The sequence below is a fragment of the Pelodiscus sinensis genome, chromosome 8, assembly GCF_049634645.1.
Source record: "Pelodiscus sinensis isolate JC-2024 chromosome 8, ASM4963464v1, whole genome shotgun sequence".
Lineage (NCBI taxonomy): Eukaryota > Metazoa > Chordata > Testudines > Trionychidae > Pelodiscus > Pelodiscus sinensis.
Genome location: NC_134718.1, coordinates 12,251,288 through 12,268,569, shown reverse-complemented (window position 1 = coordinate 12,268,569; position 17,282 = coordinate 12,251,288). Strand labels below are relative to the sequence as shown.

The window sequence follows — 17,282 nt, the reverse complement described above, 5'->3', positions numbered from 1 at the left end:
TGTAGCATAATTACACCTTCATTTTCACCTGTGTAGTTCCAAAGTAAAGCCACCAAAATCAGTGCAGTAAACGAGTTCACAATGGTGGGAACAATCATGCCTAGTTTTACAGAGTTTGAGTAGCGTCATTGTTCAGGGTCAGAAATTAACATTGACACTGTGTGCTAAGTGGGGGACTATGCATTGTTACAAGCAGGCCATTCATAACAGGCAAGCCATCCTTCACAGCCTAGCATGTGGGTCTCCAAGGGGGCTGAATTAGGGATGCTAACCAATAAGCTCATTGGTTAACCCTCACAGTTACATGCACCCCCCAATCTGCTGCCTCCATATTGGAGGTAGCAGGGAGAAGTTGTTGCTCACGGAGAGCCAGCTTTTAATCAGGCTCCCGCCTGCCCCCCTGCATGTAAACACAACTGCTGAACATTTCAGCGGTTAAATGTTTACAAGAATAAACATATTTTAACATCCCCAGCCTGAACGCACTTGTCAAAGCATATTTCACGGGGCCACACACAGTTAGCACTGTATTGTGTGGAGCTGAGAAAAATAAACCAGTACTGGAAGAAGTTGCCATATTCCCAGGAAGACCTCCACTCAACACATGAGAAAAGGGACCCCACACAATCACTCCTTCCATCTTAGGAGGAGAGGAGCAACTTACTCTTCTTCTTAGAGCGATTCAAGAAGGAAGAATCCCTCTCCTCCTGCACACACCTTTCCCCTCTGTCCCAGCAGCCAGGACTGAGAGGGGTTAAGAAATAGACTCATGGAGTCACTCGCACAATCATTCAGATCAGCTTCTGCATGTCAGTCAGGACCTCACTGCCATGTTTGCTTTGCAGTCCTGAGTGTATATTAAATGAAGAAGTGGCAACTCTGAGGACCATTGATACAGGCCACAAAAGAATTTCAGAGGCAAGAGCACTGAGTAAACCATAATCATTACAGTGATATTTCAGCTGTTCCCATGCCAGTTTTCAATCAATAGTTGTGTAAGAAACGGACTTTTACAAAAACAAGTATATTTAATTATTTTCTGCATACAAATTAAAAGATTTTTACATCATTCAAAATGAGTCAAAACACTTAAATTATTTTAAAATACTTGAAGACAAAAATCAATAGTGGAACAATGATAAAAAGCTGTTCAGTCCCATTTTTGGTGAAGTTACACTTGAAATTCCATCACACACACTTGTGTAATCTTTAGTTAGCTAAAACAACATGGATCCAGTGCAAGATACATTTTAAACTTGCATATTGCTGTTCTATATGATGGATGGTAAGTGACATTTGATAAGAGCCTTCACATTTTATTCTGATTTCCTGAATAGTTATCTACCAGCCACCAAAGCGCTTCTTCCACCACTAATACGTATATAGTTGCAACTTAAGTGACTCTAGACATGGCATTGTGTGGTTTATTTACCATTATTGCTCAATGCTTGCCTGTCAGACGTACACAGTTTACAAGTGAAGATGTACTTTCCTAACTGCAAGTCCTGAAAACTGAATTCTTTCCTCCTCATGCATCAAACCTAGAAATGAAGGTTTTGCAGATGAAACCAGGCCTCAGTTACTAAATTAAAATTAGTTATTCCAGTGTCAGTCTCATGATGATGCATCAGAAAAAACAGAATCCAGCTCATCCCCAAGAAGGGTGGGCTGTGAAGGGCTAACAAAAATGAAAAGCAGTAAAACTTATGTAATTTGGTACAGTATTCTGTACCAAATCTGCTACTACTTTTACCTCATGGAGTTTTAAAAGAGAGCTGCAATACAGGTTAGCTTGCAGTTGCACTACGAAAAAAGTCACTTGATCAGTTCTGGGTCTCTCTTGAATAAATGTTTAGAGCTAGTGTGCAACTCAGTTTAATGTAAACCGAAAATTTAATTTGATCAATTAACTTAGATATAAGATATTTTATGTCTTAAGCTTCTCCCTTCTGTTAAAGAACTAGCAGTGGCACAAGACAATAGAAACCCCAGGATTTCCGTGCATTGTAAGATGTGTCATCTTTTGCAAAAAATACAGCCTTGAGAGCATTAACTAATTTACTTTGTCAATTTAACTTCAAGTCTGCAACCAGATGGGAATGAAGCCTAGCACCAAAGGAAATGCAGCATTCTTTATTTCACCCTCACGAATAGTTTTAACTCCAATTACAAAAGTTTAAATGCAACATCCTTAATTATTTCACTGTTTACCTACTGCCTAAAATATCCAGATAATGAATTTATTCCCTGTGCCCAGCTATATTTGTCAAACACTAATTTTACATTCATCTGAGACAGAGAAGGGCACAAATACTGACTAGCCAGATTGACAAGATAAACTTTCAGCTATTCTGATAAGGCTCACAATGTTCCTTGTAATTTATGACCAGAGTAATATCTATATTGCTGCCAAATGTAGCGTTGGATGACTGCAGTCCAGTTTGCAGGATACTACCGGCCTTCCAGCCTCTATTTTGTTAGTTCAGTTGAATAAGCTAATAAATATTAAAGAAAATCCTCACTGTTCTCAGTAAATAGCAGTATGCAACAATGTAAAAATAGGACCAAGTTAAATTGAAAATGTGGGCCAGATAGACCAGAGTGAGGGCAAACTATGGACCACATCCAGCTCATCAGACCCTTCAGTACAACTCCTGAGCTCCCAGCAGGAAGTGAGGTAAACAGCTTTGGCGGTAGCCCCCGACCCGTCTCCTCCTGTCTCCCTCAGCCACGGTGCCCCCACTACTATGGCAGCATGGTTGCCATGGCACCAGCCCTGGCATGCTGGGCAGCACAGACAGGGAGCAGGTGGGGAAGGGAGGGGAGGTTGGACAGGGGTTTGGGGCCAGGCCACAAACTTTCCTAGCTGGGGCTGCATAGTTTCTGTACTGACTCTGGCTCTCAGGCCAAAAAGTCCCCCCTGCCCCTGCCCCTTGTCCCGATCCTACCCATAAGAAGGAAGATTTTATCCAGAATCCCTCCGATTTCTACTGTCCCTGATCATTGTATCTTCAATGAATTCTCTTGAACAGAAAGATATATATTTTCACATCAGCAATTTACAACCCTAAATGAAATCAGAAATGGCTCGTTTTCTTTTCACAGCATCTAAGTTCTCCTGAGTTACAGGCAGTAGATTACGACAGCTGACCAGAGTCAGTAATAACAATTTTTTTGGATGTCTTTCCATTCTTGCAGCCAAAGCTCTCTATTTTTTTCACAACTTCCATGCCTTCCTTTACGTGGCCAAACACAACATGTTTTCCATCTAGCCTGTAATATAAATAATAAATACAGATAAGTAATATAAGCAATAGTAAGCTAAACACACACACTGAAAGTGAGGGAAATGTTGCATATGAATGCATAATCAAACTAGCTAATGACATTCTGATCAACTCTACTTGCAGAAAAATATTCAGTACAGCTTGGGACCTGATCCTACAGGCCCTTCCTCATATGAATAAAGGTTAGCAGGATAATGGTTTTATCTTGCACAGTGCCCATTACTTAAGAAGGTAAAGCATTCCAGAGTTCAGGCCTTAAGTAACAATAGCAGAGGGAGAAGGAGATAGAAGGGAAGTGGTATAGATAGAAAGAAATGGCAAAGCATATTGACATGAGACTCTGTAGCTGTGAGTTCCAGATGGCAGGAGCAGTCAAGATGGATATCTGAACAGCAAGAGCTGGTCTAGGTAGGACTAATCCAAAACTCACTGAAGTACTCAGGAGAAACATCTGTTGACAAGTGCATCCGGATCAAGTCTGAAAGGGACTGTAAGGGAGCATGGTGTCTAGTAACCCAAACAAGTCTGGGAGAATGGAGGTCCTGGAATTGACCAAATCGCTTAACTTTTCCATTGCCACTTGTCATTAAGCATTCTACACATCACAGGGCTACTGTGAGAATTTGTCATGGAATATTTTAACGTGGAGGGGAAAGCAAACACGGCATTCATTACTGTCCTGCAGCTTTGCAGGGTGTCTTAATGCACTTGCAGGATTGTTGTAATTACGAGGAAAGGGTAGGAATCTTCAGCTAACCAAGATTTTAGATTTTCTAGCTCCCATAATGCTTAGTGAAATAGTCCCAGTGTCCAGAATCTTTTAGAAGTTAAAAAGAGAAAATTTTAAACATGCAACAGAGAGTAGTCCTCCAGTCACGTTCATCCCATTTACTTGCCGGAGATAGAAAAAAATGCCTTCATTTTAAGATAATTATCATCTCTTGCTATCTTATTGGACCCATTCAAAGGCACAGAGCAACAAACTTTTTCTGATTTATCTCCCTTATGTCCTCAGTTTCCTCCAACCTCCCCAAATATAGAAAGACATGTAATGGCAGAGCAATTAATATCAATACAAACAGCAGATCCACGCACATGTATTTCCATGGAAAACTTACCAATCAGTTTTAGCAGTGCAAATGAAGAATTGAGATCCATTTGTATTGGGTCCCGCATTGGCCATGGAGAGTACACCTGCAGAAACAAACGCATTAGAGAGGTTTTCATCTGAAAAGTGTGCAGCAAAGAAAATACACTTTTCCCGTGCCTATAGAAATCTAGTGCGTATGCAGACTAGACAGGTAGCCTCAACGTGGCTGCTAATGTCTCATCCTTTCCTTCTCCTTCCTTTCTCCTCCAGCCATTGTAACACAGCTAGCTGATCTGCCATTGAGACTCTGGAGGTGCCGCCTATCTTGAAACCTCTATCGCAGCAAATAGGGAAAAGCAGTGCTAAGTCCCCATGATAAATAGAACAGTCTGATAGGAAGTATCTATGCAATTCTAGCATAAATGCACGTTACTAGGTGCTTCCCTCCCATCTCCACATGTGGCTTTTCCTGCTCTTTTGTCTACACATGGTTATAACTGGTCTGTTGGTATATCTGATCTTTTGGCTAAAAGCTTTCGTGCTCCCTTCCACACCATGTAGCTGGAGGACAGCCAATACTATATTGACCAGTCACATAGAACTGTGACCACTTCATTTTAATCTAGGTAAAAACTAGAATCAGGAGATTCACAAAAGAGAAAATTTAGCCAAATTCACTCACATTGCAAAAAGAGTTGGTTGTTCCATGTTTGGGGCAGTTTGTAAACAGAGCCTAAGGTGATTATGTTCTAGTCTACAATCATTTGCACTGCACCCACTTATAGTCAATCATTTGGACACCACCTCAGTGATCTTCAAGCAAGTAACAAATACCTCACCCACCTCAAACACGTGCTCCTTAAAATGACATTTTCTACAAGTAATCATCATTACAGGTAACTCAACAGAAGAGAAGAGGGATAACTGTATTTACCAGGTCCAACGTGCTTAAGTATGAAATTTTCATCTGGGAATCGACTACCATAAATGGATTTTCCTCCTGTGCCATTGTGGTTGGTAAAGTCCCCACCCTGAAACATAAGTGTGTGGTGGTTTTTTTTGTTTGTTTTTTTAAACTTTACCAACATACAGGTAACATTTTATACTACAACTGGCGTTGTTTAAAATATACCCACTGTAAAGTTTCCAACAGTGTTGGAAAAAAACTAATGCTTGCAAACAGAAGGTTAAGCACTATTAGGAAATAGAGATAAATTAAGACAGAAAATATCATAATGCCACTATATAAATCTATAGCACACCAATACCTTGAATACTAGGTGCAGTCTTTTAAAAACTGTATTTGAAAAAGGATACAGTAGAACTGGACAAGGCTCAGAGATGGGCAGGAAAGAGGATTAAAGATATGGAACAGCTTCTATATGAGCAGAGACTTAAAAAGATGAGGACACTTCATATTAGAAGGAGGATAATTAAGGGAAGATATGATAGAGGTCTATAAAATTATGTCTAGTGTGGAAAAAGTGAAGAGAGAAGTGTTATTTACCAAGGGTCACTCGACAAAAGTAATAGGTGGCAGACAACTAACCTTTACAACTCATACTTTTGGCCATCACAGCATCCTGTGTCAATAACTAGGTTCAAAAAAGGACTGGAAAATTCATGGAGAATAGGTCTATCAACTGCTATTAGCCAAGATGAACAAATGCAGCCTCATGCTACGGATAGCTTTAAGCCTCTGACTACCAGAGGCGGGGAGTGGAAGATGGGGATGAATTACTTTAAAACTGCTCTGTTCTGTACATTTCCCCTAAAGGTCTGACATGGGCCACTGTCGGAATTAAGATGCTGGACAAAATGGACCATTGTCTAACCCAGTATAACAGCTCTCGCGTTCTTCTGAACCATCATATATTGTGTAAGACATTCACATTTTCAGGACTGCCTTGAACAGCCCAAAGTTGTACTTAATATGTGGCAATTCTTGTGTAATTCCATGTGTAATCCCAGAAGCATGCTTAGCTACTGTGTATGTCATTGAGAGGCCTCTGAATTGCAGAGAAAAGTACATGTGGGCCTCTAATTAGTGCTAGTTAAGCTGCACCTCACTGACACTGCACCTCCTACAAGTGGAATAGCCTTCACTATTTCCACCAGCTTTCAAATGCCAAAAGGAAAATTGTCCTAGAGTTATCATACAGACTTTGAAGATCAGAGCAGTAGTTGCACATCTGCAACAAATGCAGAGCACTTTACAAAACACTAACTTATCATCTCAACACCTGAGAGACTGAAAATGAATATTTCCATTTTACAAATGAGCAAACCGAGGCAATGGAGATGACATGATTTGGATAGTGCTACACTGGTCACTGGTGAAGCAGCAATCAGTATTTTTAAAGTTCCTAAACCAGGTCATAGTCTATCCCTTACCGATCCAACATATATTTTCCAAAATAAAGTCAGACATTCAACTTCAGCTTATTTATTCATTTTCCCTTATCAAAAGTAGGACAACATGAGAACCAGGGATATAGATGTGTAGTCGACTATAAGTTTAACCGATCAGCCTAGGCTGGTAAGTGAATCTTGTCGACTACATGCATTTCTCCCCTCCTCCCTGCTGCCTATGTATCAGAGGCAGCAAGGGATAGGGTTGCCAGCTGTCCGGTTTTGAACTGGACAGTCCAGTATTTGAGCTCTCCAATTGGGAAACAAATGGAGAAAATAGAAATGTCCAGTATTTTCTAAATAAGATGTAATGTAATGTCAGGTGTGTCCGGTATTTTTGTTGAAACCATCTGGCAACCCTAGCTGGGCGGGTTGGGGGGGGGAGGGAGGAAGGGAAGAGGAGGAAGCGGGAGCTGCCTGCTCCCCCATGCTGCTGCCTGGGCCCAACGAAGACAGAGGCTGGTCCCCAGCGGCAGCCCCTGTCTGCAAAGGGTCTGGACCAGCTGTGGGAGGCAGAGCAGCCTCTGTCTGTGGGGAACTCAGATCCTCGTGGACAAGGACTGCTGCCACCCTGTATCAGAGACAGCAGTGTGGAATGGCAGGCAACCAGCCTACACGGGGAGCTGGTTTTTAAACTGGCTCCCTTCGTGGACCGGCTCCTGCCTGGCACCCCGTGCTGCTGCCTCTGTTATAGAGGTAGCAGCATGGGGGCTCCCCAGGAGTGGAGCCAGCGCACACTGGCTGCCGGCCCCACCCCTGGAGACTATAGAATAGTCAAGCAACCAATAAGAATTCATGTGGTTACTCAACTATTCAATTATCTGATAACCAATATCCCTAATAAGAACATTTGCTTTCTTGGTATTTTAAAACACGTACGTGCATTTTTTTGGATCTAAACAAAAACCAACAATGCACACTCTATAAATACCTTACTATTGAAATTCAGTCTTCACCAATTATCATCCACTCCTTACCCTGCAACAATTGGGGTGGGGAATTTTGTCCAAATGTAATAGAACAGGGCTACTCAACACCTAGCCCATGAGCCACATATGGCTCACGGCCTGTTTATTTGTGGCTCGCGGTGCGGTTTGGGTTTACACGGGGCTCAACATGCGGCCTGCAGGTGGGATCCTTTGAACATGGCCTCCACTGGGAACATGCTCCATAGTGGCAAAGCAATATAAAGTCCTCTGTTGATATGTGTTTTAGCAGTTAAACTCCTCGACTGTTATTGCTCATTAAAAGTGCTGTTGTATGGGTAGAAATCGGGTAAATATTGCATTTTATTAATATCAGCAAAACAGACTTAAAATGGGGCCCGCATGTTGTGTAGTTTTGCCTTAATCTTTGTATTCATGCCCATCAGTGAGAAAGATGCTATTTGCACGTATATGCAGCTACACTTAAGTTGCGCCCCTCAGAATGTGCTGTCAGTATCAGTGTGGCCCCCACTGCTTCTAAAGTTGAGTAGCCCTGCAATAGAACATATCCCTATGGTCATGAAGAGCATTACAGAACGTTAACGCAGCATCCACACAAAGCAGGTGATTACTTTCTCTTCCAAAAGCATGTGCACACACTTTTTTAAAAGCCAGGATCACTGTCACGTCTGTGTATTATTTATAGGCATTTACAATGACTCAGGCTTCAAATTAGAGGCAATTGCCACTTTCAGAACCTCTTAAGATACCAAGTGTTCTTTTAGTGACTCAGCCTGTTTACTTGGAAAACACACAGGGCGTTCTCCTGCCCTACCTCCCACAGGTGAGTTGCTCATAAGAAAACCTGTAATAGTTTTGTTTTCAATACCTATATATCAATAGTAAGTACAATACAGCTTAACAAGATGTTGTCAGCAAAGAACGAATGGGTGTGTTGTTCTTTTATCTCGTGTGTGCTACAACGCACTGATTATAATTCTACACACAGACTGTTTTCCTAACCAAGAGTCATTTTACTGAGCATGCCACTTGTTAAAACATATCACTACACAAAAGCACAGATCCCCAAGTCAGGATTTCTAAAGCAGTCTGGCATTTGCTTTTACTTATACAAAGGGATGTGCTACACCACACCATAGCCATAGCAACAGGCTCAGAAATGCAAGGCATTTGTCATATCTTCCTTCTGCTGTTAAAAGGGTCCACAGCAAACCTATTTAAAAAGCAGTGTTCAACTGGTATTGAAATACAAACAAAAATTATTCTTAATAAGATACCAGAATTCATAATATTTTTCATATAAAAGTTTGGTGACAATACCACAAGTTATATTACCTGGCACATAAATGAGGGAATCACTCTGTGAAAGGTGGATCCTTTATACCCGAAACCCTTTTCACCGGTACAAAGAGCTCTGAAATTTTCTGATAAAACAAAAACGCATATTAAAGACTATCCCATAACATCAGCAATATACAGTGCCTTATAAAATAAAACTGGAGGGTAATATAGGTCCCACATCAGTGCTTTTTAATATCCATTTGCTTTAAAAAAATGAATAGGACTTTCTATTCCTGTTGGGCATTGCATTTTTTTAAGTTCTCATATTGTGCATATTTGAGACCTTTGTATTAGTGGAAAGTGCTCACAGAGTGCCTCAGAGTTGGATTACTGCACTACTGAACAGTATTATAGGTGCTAGGGATGTAAAAAAAAATTGTTGTTAACGTAACTTAAAAACATCTTAGTGGTCACACAGTTACATGCTGCGGGCTCTGCAGTATAAAGCTTATATATCAGAACTTTCAGCGCAGCCGGCTCCCCGAAAGTGGGGCCAGCAGCTGCTGCCCCAAGCTGCAGGCTCTGATAAAGAGCCACAAGCGCAGGGCGATAGCTAGCTCCCCGGGAGTGGGGCTGGGAGCCATCATGTAACCGTAACGGAAACTGATTAAACAGTTACATCCCTAACAGGTACCTGAAAGTTCTCATTTCACTTGCATTTCTTCAGCCTGGCGTACACTGCAGAGTTAGGTCGACATAAAGCAGCGTGTCAACCTAAGTGCCTATGCTAAAATGCAGCTCCAGCCGATGTAACCCACCCGCTACACAAACTTCACTCTGCTTTTCTGAGGGATGTAGCTCTGAGGTTGTTACAATGTGTTACTTAGATCAACTGTTGCTGCTTTTCAGAAGCCGTCCCACAATGCCCTACATTGTCTTTAAATCTGTACAATGGGTACTGGTGAGGACACAAACCACTGACACAAGGAGAGTAGTTTGGATGTGCAAAAGAAATTCTATTATTGTAGTGGCTGTGCATTAAAATAGGTCTACTGAATTTTATAGTGTAGACTTTTCCTGAATCTCAGCTTGAAACAGCACTCCTAGGGGTGAGTTCAGTCTCCAGGCCTCTTTCACCTTTGCCGTCACTACCAGCTGTGAAAGTGGGTATTTCCCCTATGGACACTCATCTACTAGGAAGTGGACCAAGATAACCAATTCATAGCCAAAGGTCAGAAGGGACCATGATCACCCAGTCTGACTCTTGCACACTGCAGGTCACATAGCCAGAGGTTATAGGAGTGGGTGAGTCACAGAAGTTCTCAAATCACACTTCAAAGACTTCAAGTTCACATGAGCCACTGAAGAGCCCTCAAAGAACATCTTTTGATCAGTAACAGGGTAGGAGGATTGAAACCAGCCTAGAGGTGAAAGAGAAAGTCTACAGGCAACCCTTGACTTGCGACGCGATTGGTTCCTGGGGAAGCATCACAAGTTGGGGACATTGTAACTCGAACCCTCATTGACGATAGGCACAGTGTGCTGTCGTAAATGCGGGCCGAGGACATAAGTCGGAAGTTTTCAGTCCCTTCCACACTTTAAAAAATAGTTGTAAGTGCCGGGGCGGGGAGGGGGGCAGGAGGAGGAAGGAGTCGCAACTCAGGGGGTTTCCTGTATATCCCATTAGGAATATAAAAACAACCACCCAGAATAGTTATCCGGTTACACAATTTGTTTAACCAGTTAACCAACTACTACAGGCAGCGGGGGGGCTGCTCCTACCCTGTTGCAGCCATGGTTCTGCCGGCTGGGCTGACATAGGGAGGGGCCTCCGGTTAATCGGTAAGCATGCCGCCAAGGCATATGCTTACTGGTTAACCTTTTAACATTGCTATATCCCATCACCAATCTTCCAACCACACCATCCCTGCTGCACAATTCCTCCAATTGTGCTTTGGATTTCAGTGAAAGAAGTGCATGTTTTAATTTTTTTGTCCTATATTGGTAACCAAAACACATCACTTCTTTGCCTATGTCAGAGAAAAAAAAATGAAAAGCAGGTGAATATTTTCCTATTTTCCAACCAGCTACTGAGCTAATTTAAGTTTCTCAAAAGCTTTAATTTTGAATAAAATTGGAGAACATGACATTTTTACTTTAAACAAACTCCACTATAAATATTAATATCACAAATCAAAGCTTTCTACATATTTTCTTACCAGCTGTCTTTGGGACCACATCAGCTTTTAGCTATTAAAAAACAGAGAGAAAACAAAGTCAGCTTTGACATTAAACAAAACAAAAACAATAAAAAAACCACACATGAAAACAAGTCACGTACATCTGTTTCATGAATTAAGCCAATGCAAAGAGGGAGATGCCTGTACTAAGGATGACCCTTCATTATACAATAAGCCACTCCATGTCCTAAACAACCATTTTAACATAGCCTCATAGTCTCCACTATAATGGGGCTTGCCCCGTAATTAAAAACCACCTCTTCTAAGTACCTATTTTTTATTGGGCCTCTGGTCAGTCACTTAAGACTGATTGCATTGTATTTAAGAACTATAATTAACAATACAATATGAACTTAAGAAGAATTTGACTGGAAAGATTCCTATGGGAAATAAGGGTTTGACTTATGACTTGACTTACGATGGTTCTCCAAGAACCAATTAGGTCATAAGTGAGGGGGTCACCTGTATTCAGAGCCAGCAGATTGTGACATTAAAATTGATAGGTGACATGAGGTATCTTGTCCAAAGCATCTCCAAGTTGTACATATTTATAGTCATAAGCCAAATCCATAAAGCTTTCGGGGTGGGGAGAAAGAGGAATTGTCACAGAGAACATTGCCAGATCCACAAAGGGAGCATCCTGGATATGCAATTGCAGTGGCTGTTATCGTGGCCGACAGACCAGGGACTGAACTGGGGATTTCCGGAGCAGAAAGCACGGCCGAATCGCGCTAGCTGGAGCTATGACAGACTCATATCCTCTGCAGTACAGCACAGAGGAGGACCATGTAATATGCTACCAACCGTTACTCACATAGTAAACACTATTGCCACACAAGTACAGTCTCTGGAAGACCATGCAGCCATGAACAACATACAACAGTCAAGCATGCTGACTACCTCCTGTTGCCCTAAGATTCAATCACAGAAATCTCTCTCTTTAGCATTCCATCCAACGTCTAAGAACAATTGTAGGATACCAAAGAGAAGATACTATCTGGTAACGAACTACTTGCACAATGATTTTTTTTTTTTTAAAACAGAAGTCATTCAAACATTTCAAGACAATATCGAAACTATTTGGATTTGGTTAATTTACAAAGCAAAACTTTCAGCAAAGGATTTGGCCATGTGGAAACCCCATTCTGAGGGAGCATTTGAACCCTCATAACCTATATTAAAAGCAGAGATGGGAATGTTTAACCAATTAGCCTCAGCCTTAACAGATGAGGCTTCCCTTAACCAGTGGGGGCTGGAGCAGCTTGCCACCAGCTGTGGTCAGGGAGGCTGCTCCAGGCCCACAGGGGAGCTGGGCAGGCTAGAATAGCCCCTGCCTGAGGCGGACCAGGGCACCCAACAAACAGGGGCTGCTCCAGTAGCCTCTGTCTGTGGTAGAATCCCACCCCGAGGGAAAGTCTGTTTAAACAAAGGGAAACAATTGGCTTTTGTCTTCTGCTAACTTATGTATCTTCTTAGGTGTGCCAGGCAGTTTTAAAAGAACTTTGAAGAAGCTATAAATTCAAGTCAAAGTTAAAGATCAACTGTAATTTGAAGCTTTTACTAGAAATAAGACGAGCTGTTTAGGGTAAGAATTTGCATTTAACAAGTTTCCCAGGGTACTTCTACACTGCAGTGCCAGTATAGCTATCCCATGTCTTCGCAGCAAGCCCATTATTTCAGGCTTGCTATTCCAAAGTCTCTATAAACCTTATTCTACGAGGAATAAGGGACCTTTTGGAATAGCGCTTTATTTCAAAATGTGGCGCTGTGTAGACAGTGCCAAATGACAAAATGAGCTGTATCAAAATAGCATTGAAATAAGATACGCTATTTGTGTTGCTCAAACTGTACATCTTATTTAAAGTTACGGCGCAGTGTAGATGCACCCTTAGTGAATTAAAACTAGCTAAGCAGTTGTTTGTTTTAATTTAGTAATTTACTTTAATCTGATGGTTTTCACTTGCAACTACTTTAATATAAAATGTAGAATTTAATAAAAACATTTTTGTTTCTTATCAAGCCCAGTGTAAATAATTGTTGGGGTGGGAAGCAACCACTTGTTTCTCTTTCATTGATAAAGGGGGTGGACCTTATAAGCTCTCTCTGTGTAAAACTTTTACACAGATTAGGAATGATATATTTGGGGTTAGTTTCCTGGGTGCCTTCAAAACTAAGTTCTCTCAGAGCTATACCAGTTCAATGTCTGTGCTGCTCCGCCACGGAGTTGGGGGAAGAGCAGTGTCATGGCTCCTTCCCTACTCTGGCACGATGAATGCAGAAGTGGGGGCCAGCAAGTATACCCCAAAGCCTTATCTACCAGGCTTTGGCATAAAACTTCCCAAAATCTAGGGTTTTAAGATTTTGGGGGAATAGAATTTCCGCTGCCACCACCCAAATATTAACAAATAGACCAGGGGAGAGACCATTTGGGAAATCTCACCCCTAAAATAAAAATCAGGGCACACAATTAACCAATGCTAGGTTAATAAAAAGAAAAAAGATAAATTATTACCACAATATTCCTGTTGCAAGCATCGTGACTAGATAGCATAGTAACAAAAATATACTCATGGAGAACCTCAGGGGCCTAGAACTTAGTTATAAAGAAAAGCCAAAACATTTCCTAAATAGTGCATAGACAGCAGATCCCATAGCCACACCTTAAAACAATAAAACCTGACGGATTTATCTAAACTTTACCCTACTTACATGAAGTGAAGAATTGTTTCTTGGGGAGAGAGGCATGTCTGTCTGCCTCTCTCCGTAGCTTCCGAAGAACTCCCAGAGACAAAGGAGGGGAAACCCCACATTCCTTTGTCCCAGTTTGAAATTCCTACCTACATTCCTATTGGCCACTTCACCTGGCTAGGTGTAGTTAACTCCTTACTCCCCAGGCTGCTGACTAACCCTCATAATCATGACAAGCAGTAACCCCAACTCTGCCTTGTCCAGGGAAAACCAGAATATTTAGGCCCCACAAAGAACAAATAGGTGGGTGTCAGTGGCATGATCAGCACATCAGGAAACAAGCCTTAGGGAAGTTGTGATTTCAACCCATCACACTGCATTTATAGATTCAGTGGTTGTCATGACAACTCACAGGAGTAATGCATGCCATGATTTTTCCATTTCTATTAATGGCCAAAATTTCAGTATCTGCAGATTACGACATCCCAGTAAACAACCAGCTGGGTGCCTAAGTGGATGTAAAAGACTCCAAGGCCTTGTCTACACTGGCATGTTTTGCTGCCAAAAACTGCCTTTTGGCAACAAAACAGTGAGAACATTTACACTGCAATGCAACTTTTGTTGGGGAAAAAACCCAAAACCACACACACAGAGTTTTGGCAACAAAATGCTTCCAGTGAGATTTTTTTTCCCTTTTCTCCCTCCCTCTATTGTCAGCAGAGGGCCAGTCTGGGCTTTGCTGTTTGTTTGGTCCAGAAAATTGGCTTCCACTAGCATCCCACAATGACAGCCCTGATGGTGGTGCTCAGTGTTTTGTGATCTCTGCTGCCCTGCAGGCACGTGCCCCTTCCCTTTCAAAGCTCTGGGAAGTATCTGACAGCTGAGTGAGCTGCTCTGTTTTCAGAGTAAACAAAGAGCAAATCATTAGTGTGCTCCTTTTCTGTCCTGCTAGGAACACAGTAGGGGGAAGGCTGGAGAAATTGCAGTGTGCTTTGACATAACTTAGCACGGAGAGCTCACAGAGCTACGAGAGAATCCCAAGAAGCATAGGGATCAGCTCTGCCTTCCCACAACACTGCACTGTCGGATGTTTACCTACAATGCTTTGCTCTGTCGACTGGGTGCTAGCAACGTGGCCATGAAACATCAACAATGGGAGGCCAAAAAAAAAAAAAAAAAAAAAAAACCACCACACACCACACACAGTTTGACCGGTTTTCACTTTTGGTGACTTTTGCATGTCTACAGCACTTTCGTCGGCAGAACTTCGAAGTGTAGGCATAGCCCAACCATATAAGCTTGTAGAGTGGGACTGTACAGGAACCCAACAAAAAGCACAAAAACTGGAACAACGCCACAGGGATGAAAGACAAGGAACCAGAATGGTAAACGTCTTTCCCTTAAGCAGAGTACAAATAGACCAAATAAAGGAAAAACAGGCCACCCTAAAACTTGATGGAAGTATTTTTAAACAAACAAAGCTGCCAAAAACTCAGAAATCTGTGTGACAGGAAGAGATAGTAGCCACATACCGAAAAGTCTCAAGTTTGTTTACGTGAGGTCTGGAGCTGGAAAAGCAGTTTTGGACTACTGAAAAAGTGTTTCTGGCATTTATTATTTTGGAAACACTTTATATTACGTGATACAAGTATAATTTTCAATATATGTATTTTGCTTTTAATCAGTTTAAAAATTCAGTGTTTTTTCAAAGCGCTGTAGTACAAAGTTTCTTCCTAGTTAAATCACAGACTCTTTGAACTGAACATTTTAAAGACAGTTGAAGCAAACTAGTTTTCCTCAATCTCGAGATGCATTATTTAACGTCTCAACAGCAACTGTGGGGACAAAACCCAAAAGCAAAGTGAGAAAGCAAAACCAAATGGATTATTTTCTGTGCTTATTACAAAGCCACACTCATTCCCAGGAGCTTTCATAGTTTTCCATCTCACCTCAATTTCTATCACTATTGTACAGATATTGTCCATACTTCACCTTAACAAAAAAAAGTCAGCCTTAACAAAGCTCTTTAACTGACAGAAGACAAAAACCACTTATATAATGCTAGAAACACAGCACTGAAGAGTTCTCAAATGCCCTATCAGAGGGTGAGGAAACTAAACAGCAGACACATACAGGAAGTGGACTTTCAGTTTCGTGCTGAAACTAAGATGAAGAAACAGAGGACTATTTTGGGGGGGGGGGGAAGGAGAGGGGAGAGAAGAATAGAGAAAGATACAAAATAAAAATAAAACTGTACAGCCTGAATTTCAATATACTGATGGGACAAAGGAGAATTGTACAGTCTTGGCTACTCCACTGTGGGCATTAGCAACAGTTCACTCAGTGCCCAATAGGTACACAGCCAACACCAGCATTAGGGTGTTGTTATTTGGGAGTTTGTTATTTGCAAATCCCTCGCCCCTTCCCTGGTCCCAGACTTAGTAACATTTCCTGTTCCTCACACGGTGCTGCTCTGCTTTGGGAGCAGACAGTTTTGCTCCTGTGCTAAAGTCTCCTCCTGTGCCAGGCATGACCTTGCCCTTCCAAAGTCCAACACAACGCTCTCAGTTGCTGCAGAGCAGAAATTTGCCCGCACCGCCTCGATTCGGAGCAAATACAGTAAAGCTTGGTCTGCGAGCCCCTTTATAGCCGCCTCTTCACCCCACTGCGTGCTGCCTGCAAGAGGCGCTCAGCAGGTGGAGAGGGGCTCCTACAGCGAGAGGATGCGTGGCCTGCAACTAAGGACATCCCCGCGCGACCTTGGAAAGCGCCCAGGCAATCCAAAGGCTCGGGCTGCCGGTGACCTCCGAGGGGGAGGCGGGGCTGTCCTGTTGCATAACTGGATCCAGACCCGGTCCCCAGCACACAGCCTCCCCCCCCCCCCGCGTGCGGGCAACTGGAGCGCGCTTGCAAAGGAGGGGTCAGGCGGCGCTTTGCAAGGCAGCGGCCGCAAGCACCGTCCCCAGGTCACAGCCCCGGTGCCTGGCTGCCTCCCGGCTCCCGCATCCTCCCTGCGCCTACGGCCACGCGGCCAGGGCCTCCCGCGCCCGGCCGCCAGCGGGGGGTGCGCTACCTCCAGCACCAGGCGCCCCAGAGGCTGGTCGTCGGCTCCCACGTCCAGGTAGACCAGCGGGTTGCGCGGGCCGGCGCCGCTGCAGCCCCGGCTGCAGGCGGGCAGCAGCAGCAGCAGCTGCAGGCGGCGGGCGGAGCGCAGCGCTGACATGCTGCAACGAGACTAGCCGGGAATTGCTGGCGCGCCGCCGCTGGGGCGCTTTTATGGCTGCAGCCGGGCGCCTCCGCAGCGCCTCCAGCGGCGGGACGCGGCAGCAGCGCCGGC

General features: G+C 43.0%; 1 protein-coding gene across 2 annotated transcripts; it reads right to left on the bottom strand.

Moving 5' to 3' along the window:
* Positions 1–1,008: 1,008 nt before the first annotated feature.
* On the bottom strand, positions 1,009–17,220 carry PPIF (peptidylprolyl isomerase F). Of its 2 annotated transcripts, none has more exons than XM_075934758.1 (6): positions 17,019–17,220; positions 11,237–11,267; positions 9,072–9,160; positions 5,312–5,408; positions 4,406–4,481; positions 1,009–3,273 (listed from the first exon to the last, which is right to left on the bottom strand). In XM_075934758.1, the coding sequence occupies exons 1-6, from the start codon at positions 17,166–17,168 to the stop codon at positions 3,138–3,140; spliced, it is 579 nt and encodes a 192-aa protein (XP_075790873.1). In that variant the 5' UTR covers positions 17,169–17,220; the 3' UTR covers positions 1,009–3,137. The 2 variants fall into 2 exon arrangements, with proteins under 2 accessions (XP_075790873.1, XP_006114412.2); XM_006114350.3 differs by lacking the exon at positions 17,019–17,220 and adding an exon at positions 13,967–15,087.
* Between the last annotated feature and the right edge of the window lie 62 nt (positions 17,221–17,282).

Excerpts from the sequence above, each read along its gene's own strand:
- PPIF (XM_075934758.1), bottom strand. The coding sequence starts at position 17,168 with ATGTCAGCGCTGCGCTCCGCCCGCCGCCTGCAGCTGCTGCTGCTGCTG. Across the intron at positions 11,268-17,018 it reads TGGGGCGCCTGGTGCTGGAG|CTAAAAGCTGATGTGGTCCC; the intron begins GTAGCGCACCCC and ends GTTTTTTAATAG. Across the intron at positions 9,161-11,236 it reads TGTGGTCCCAAAGACAGCTG|AAAATTTCAGAGCTCTTTGT; the intron begins GTAAGAAAATAT and ends TTGTTTTATCAG.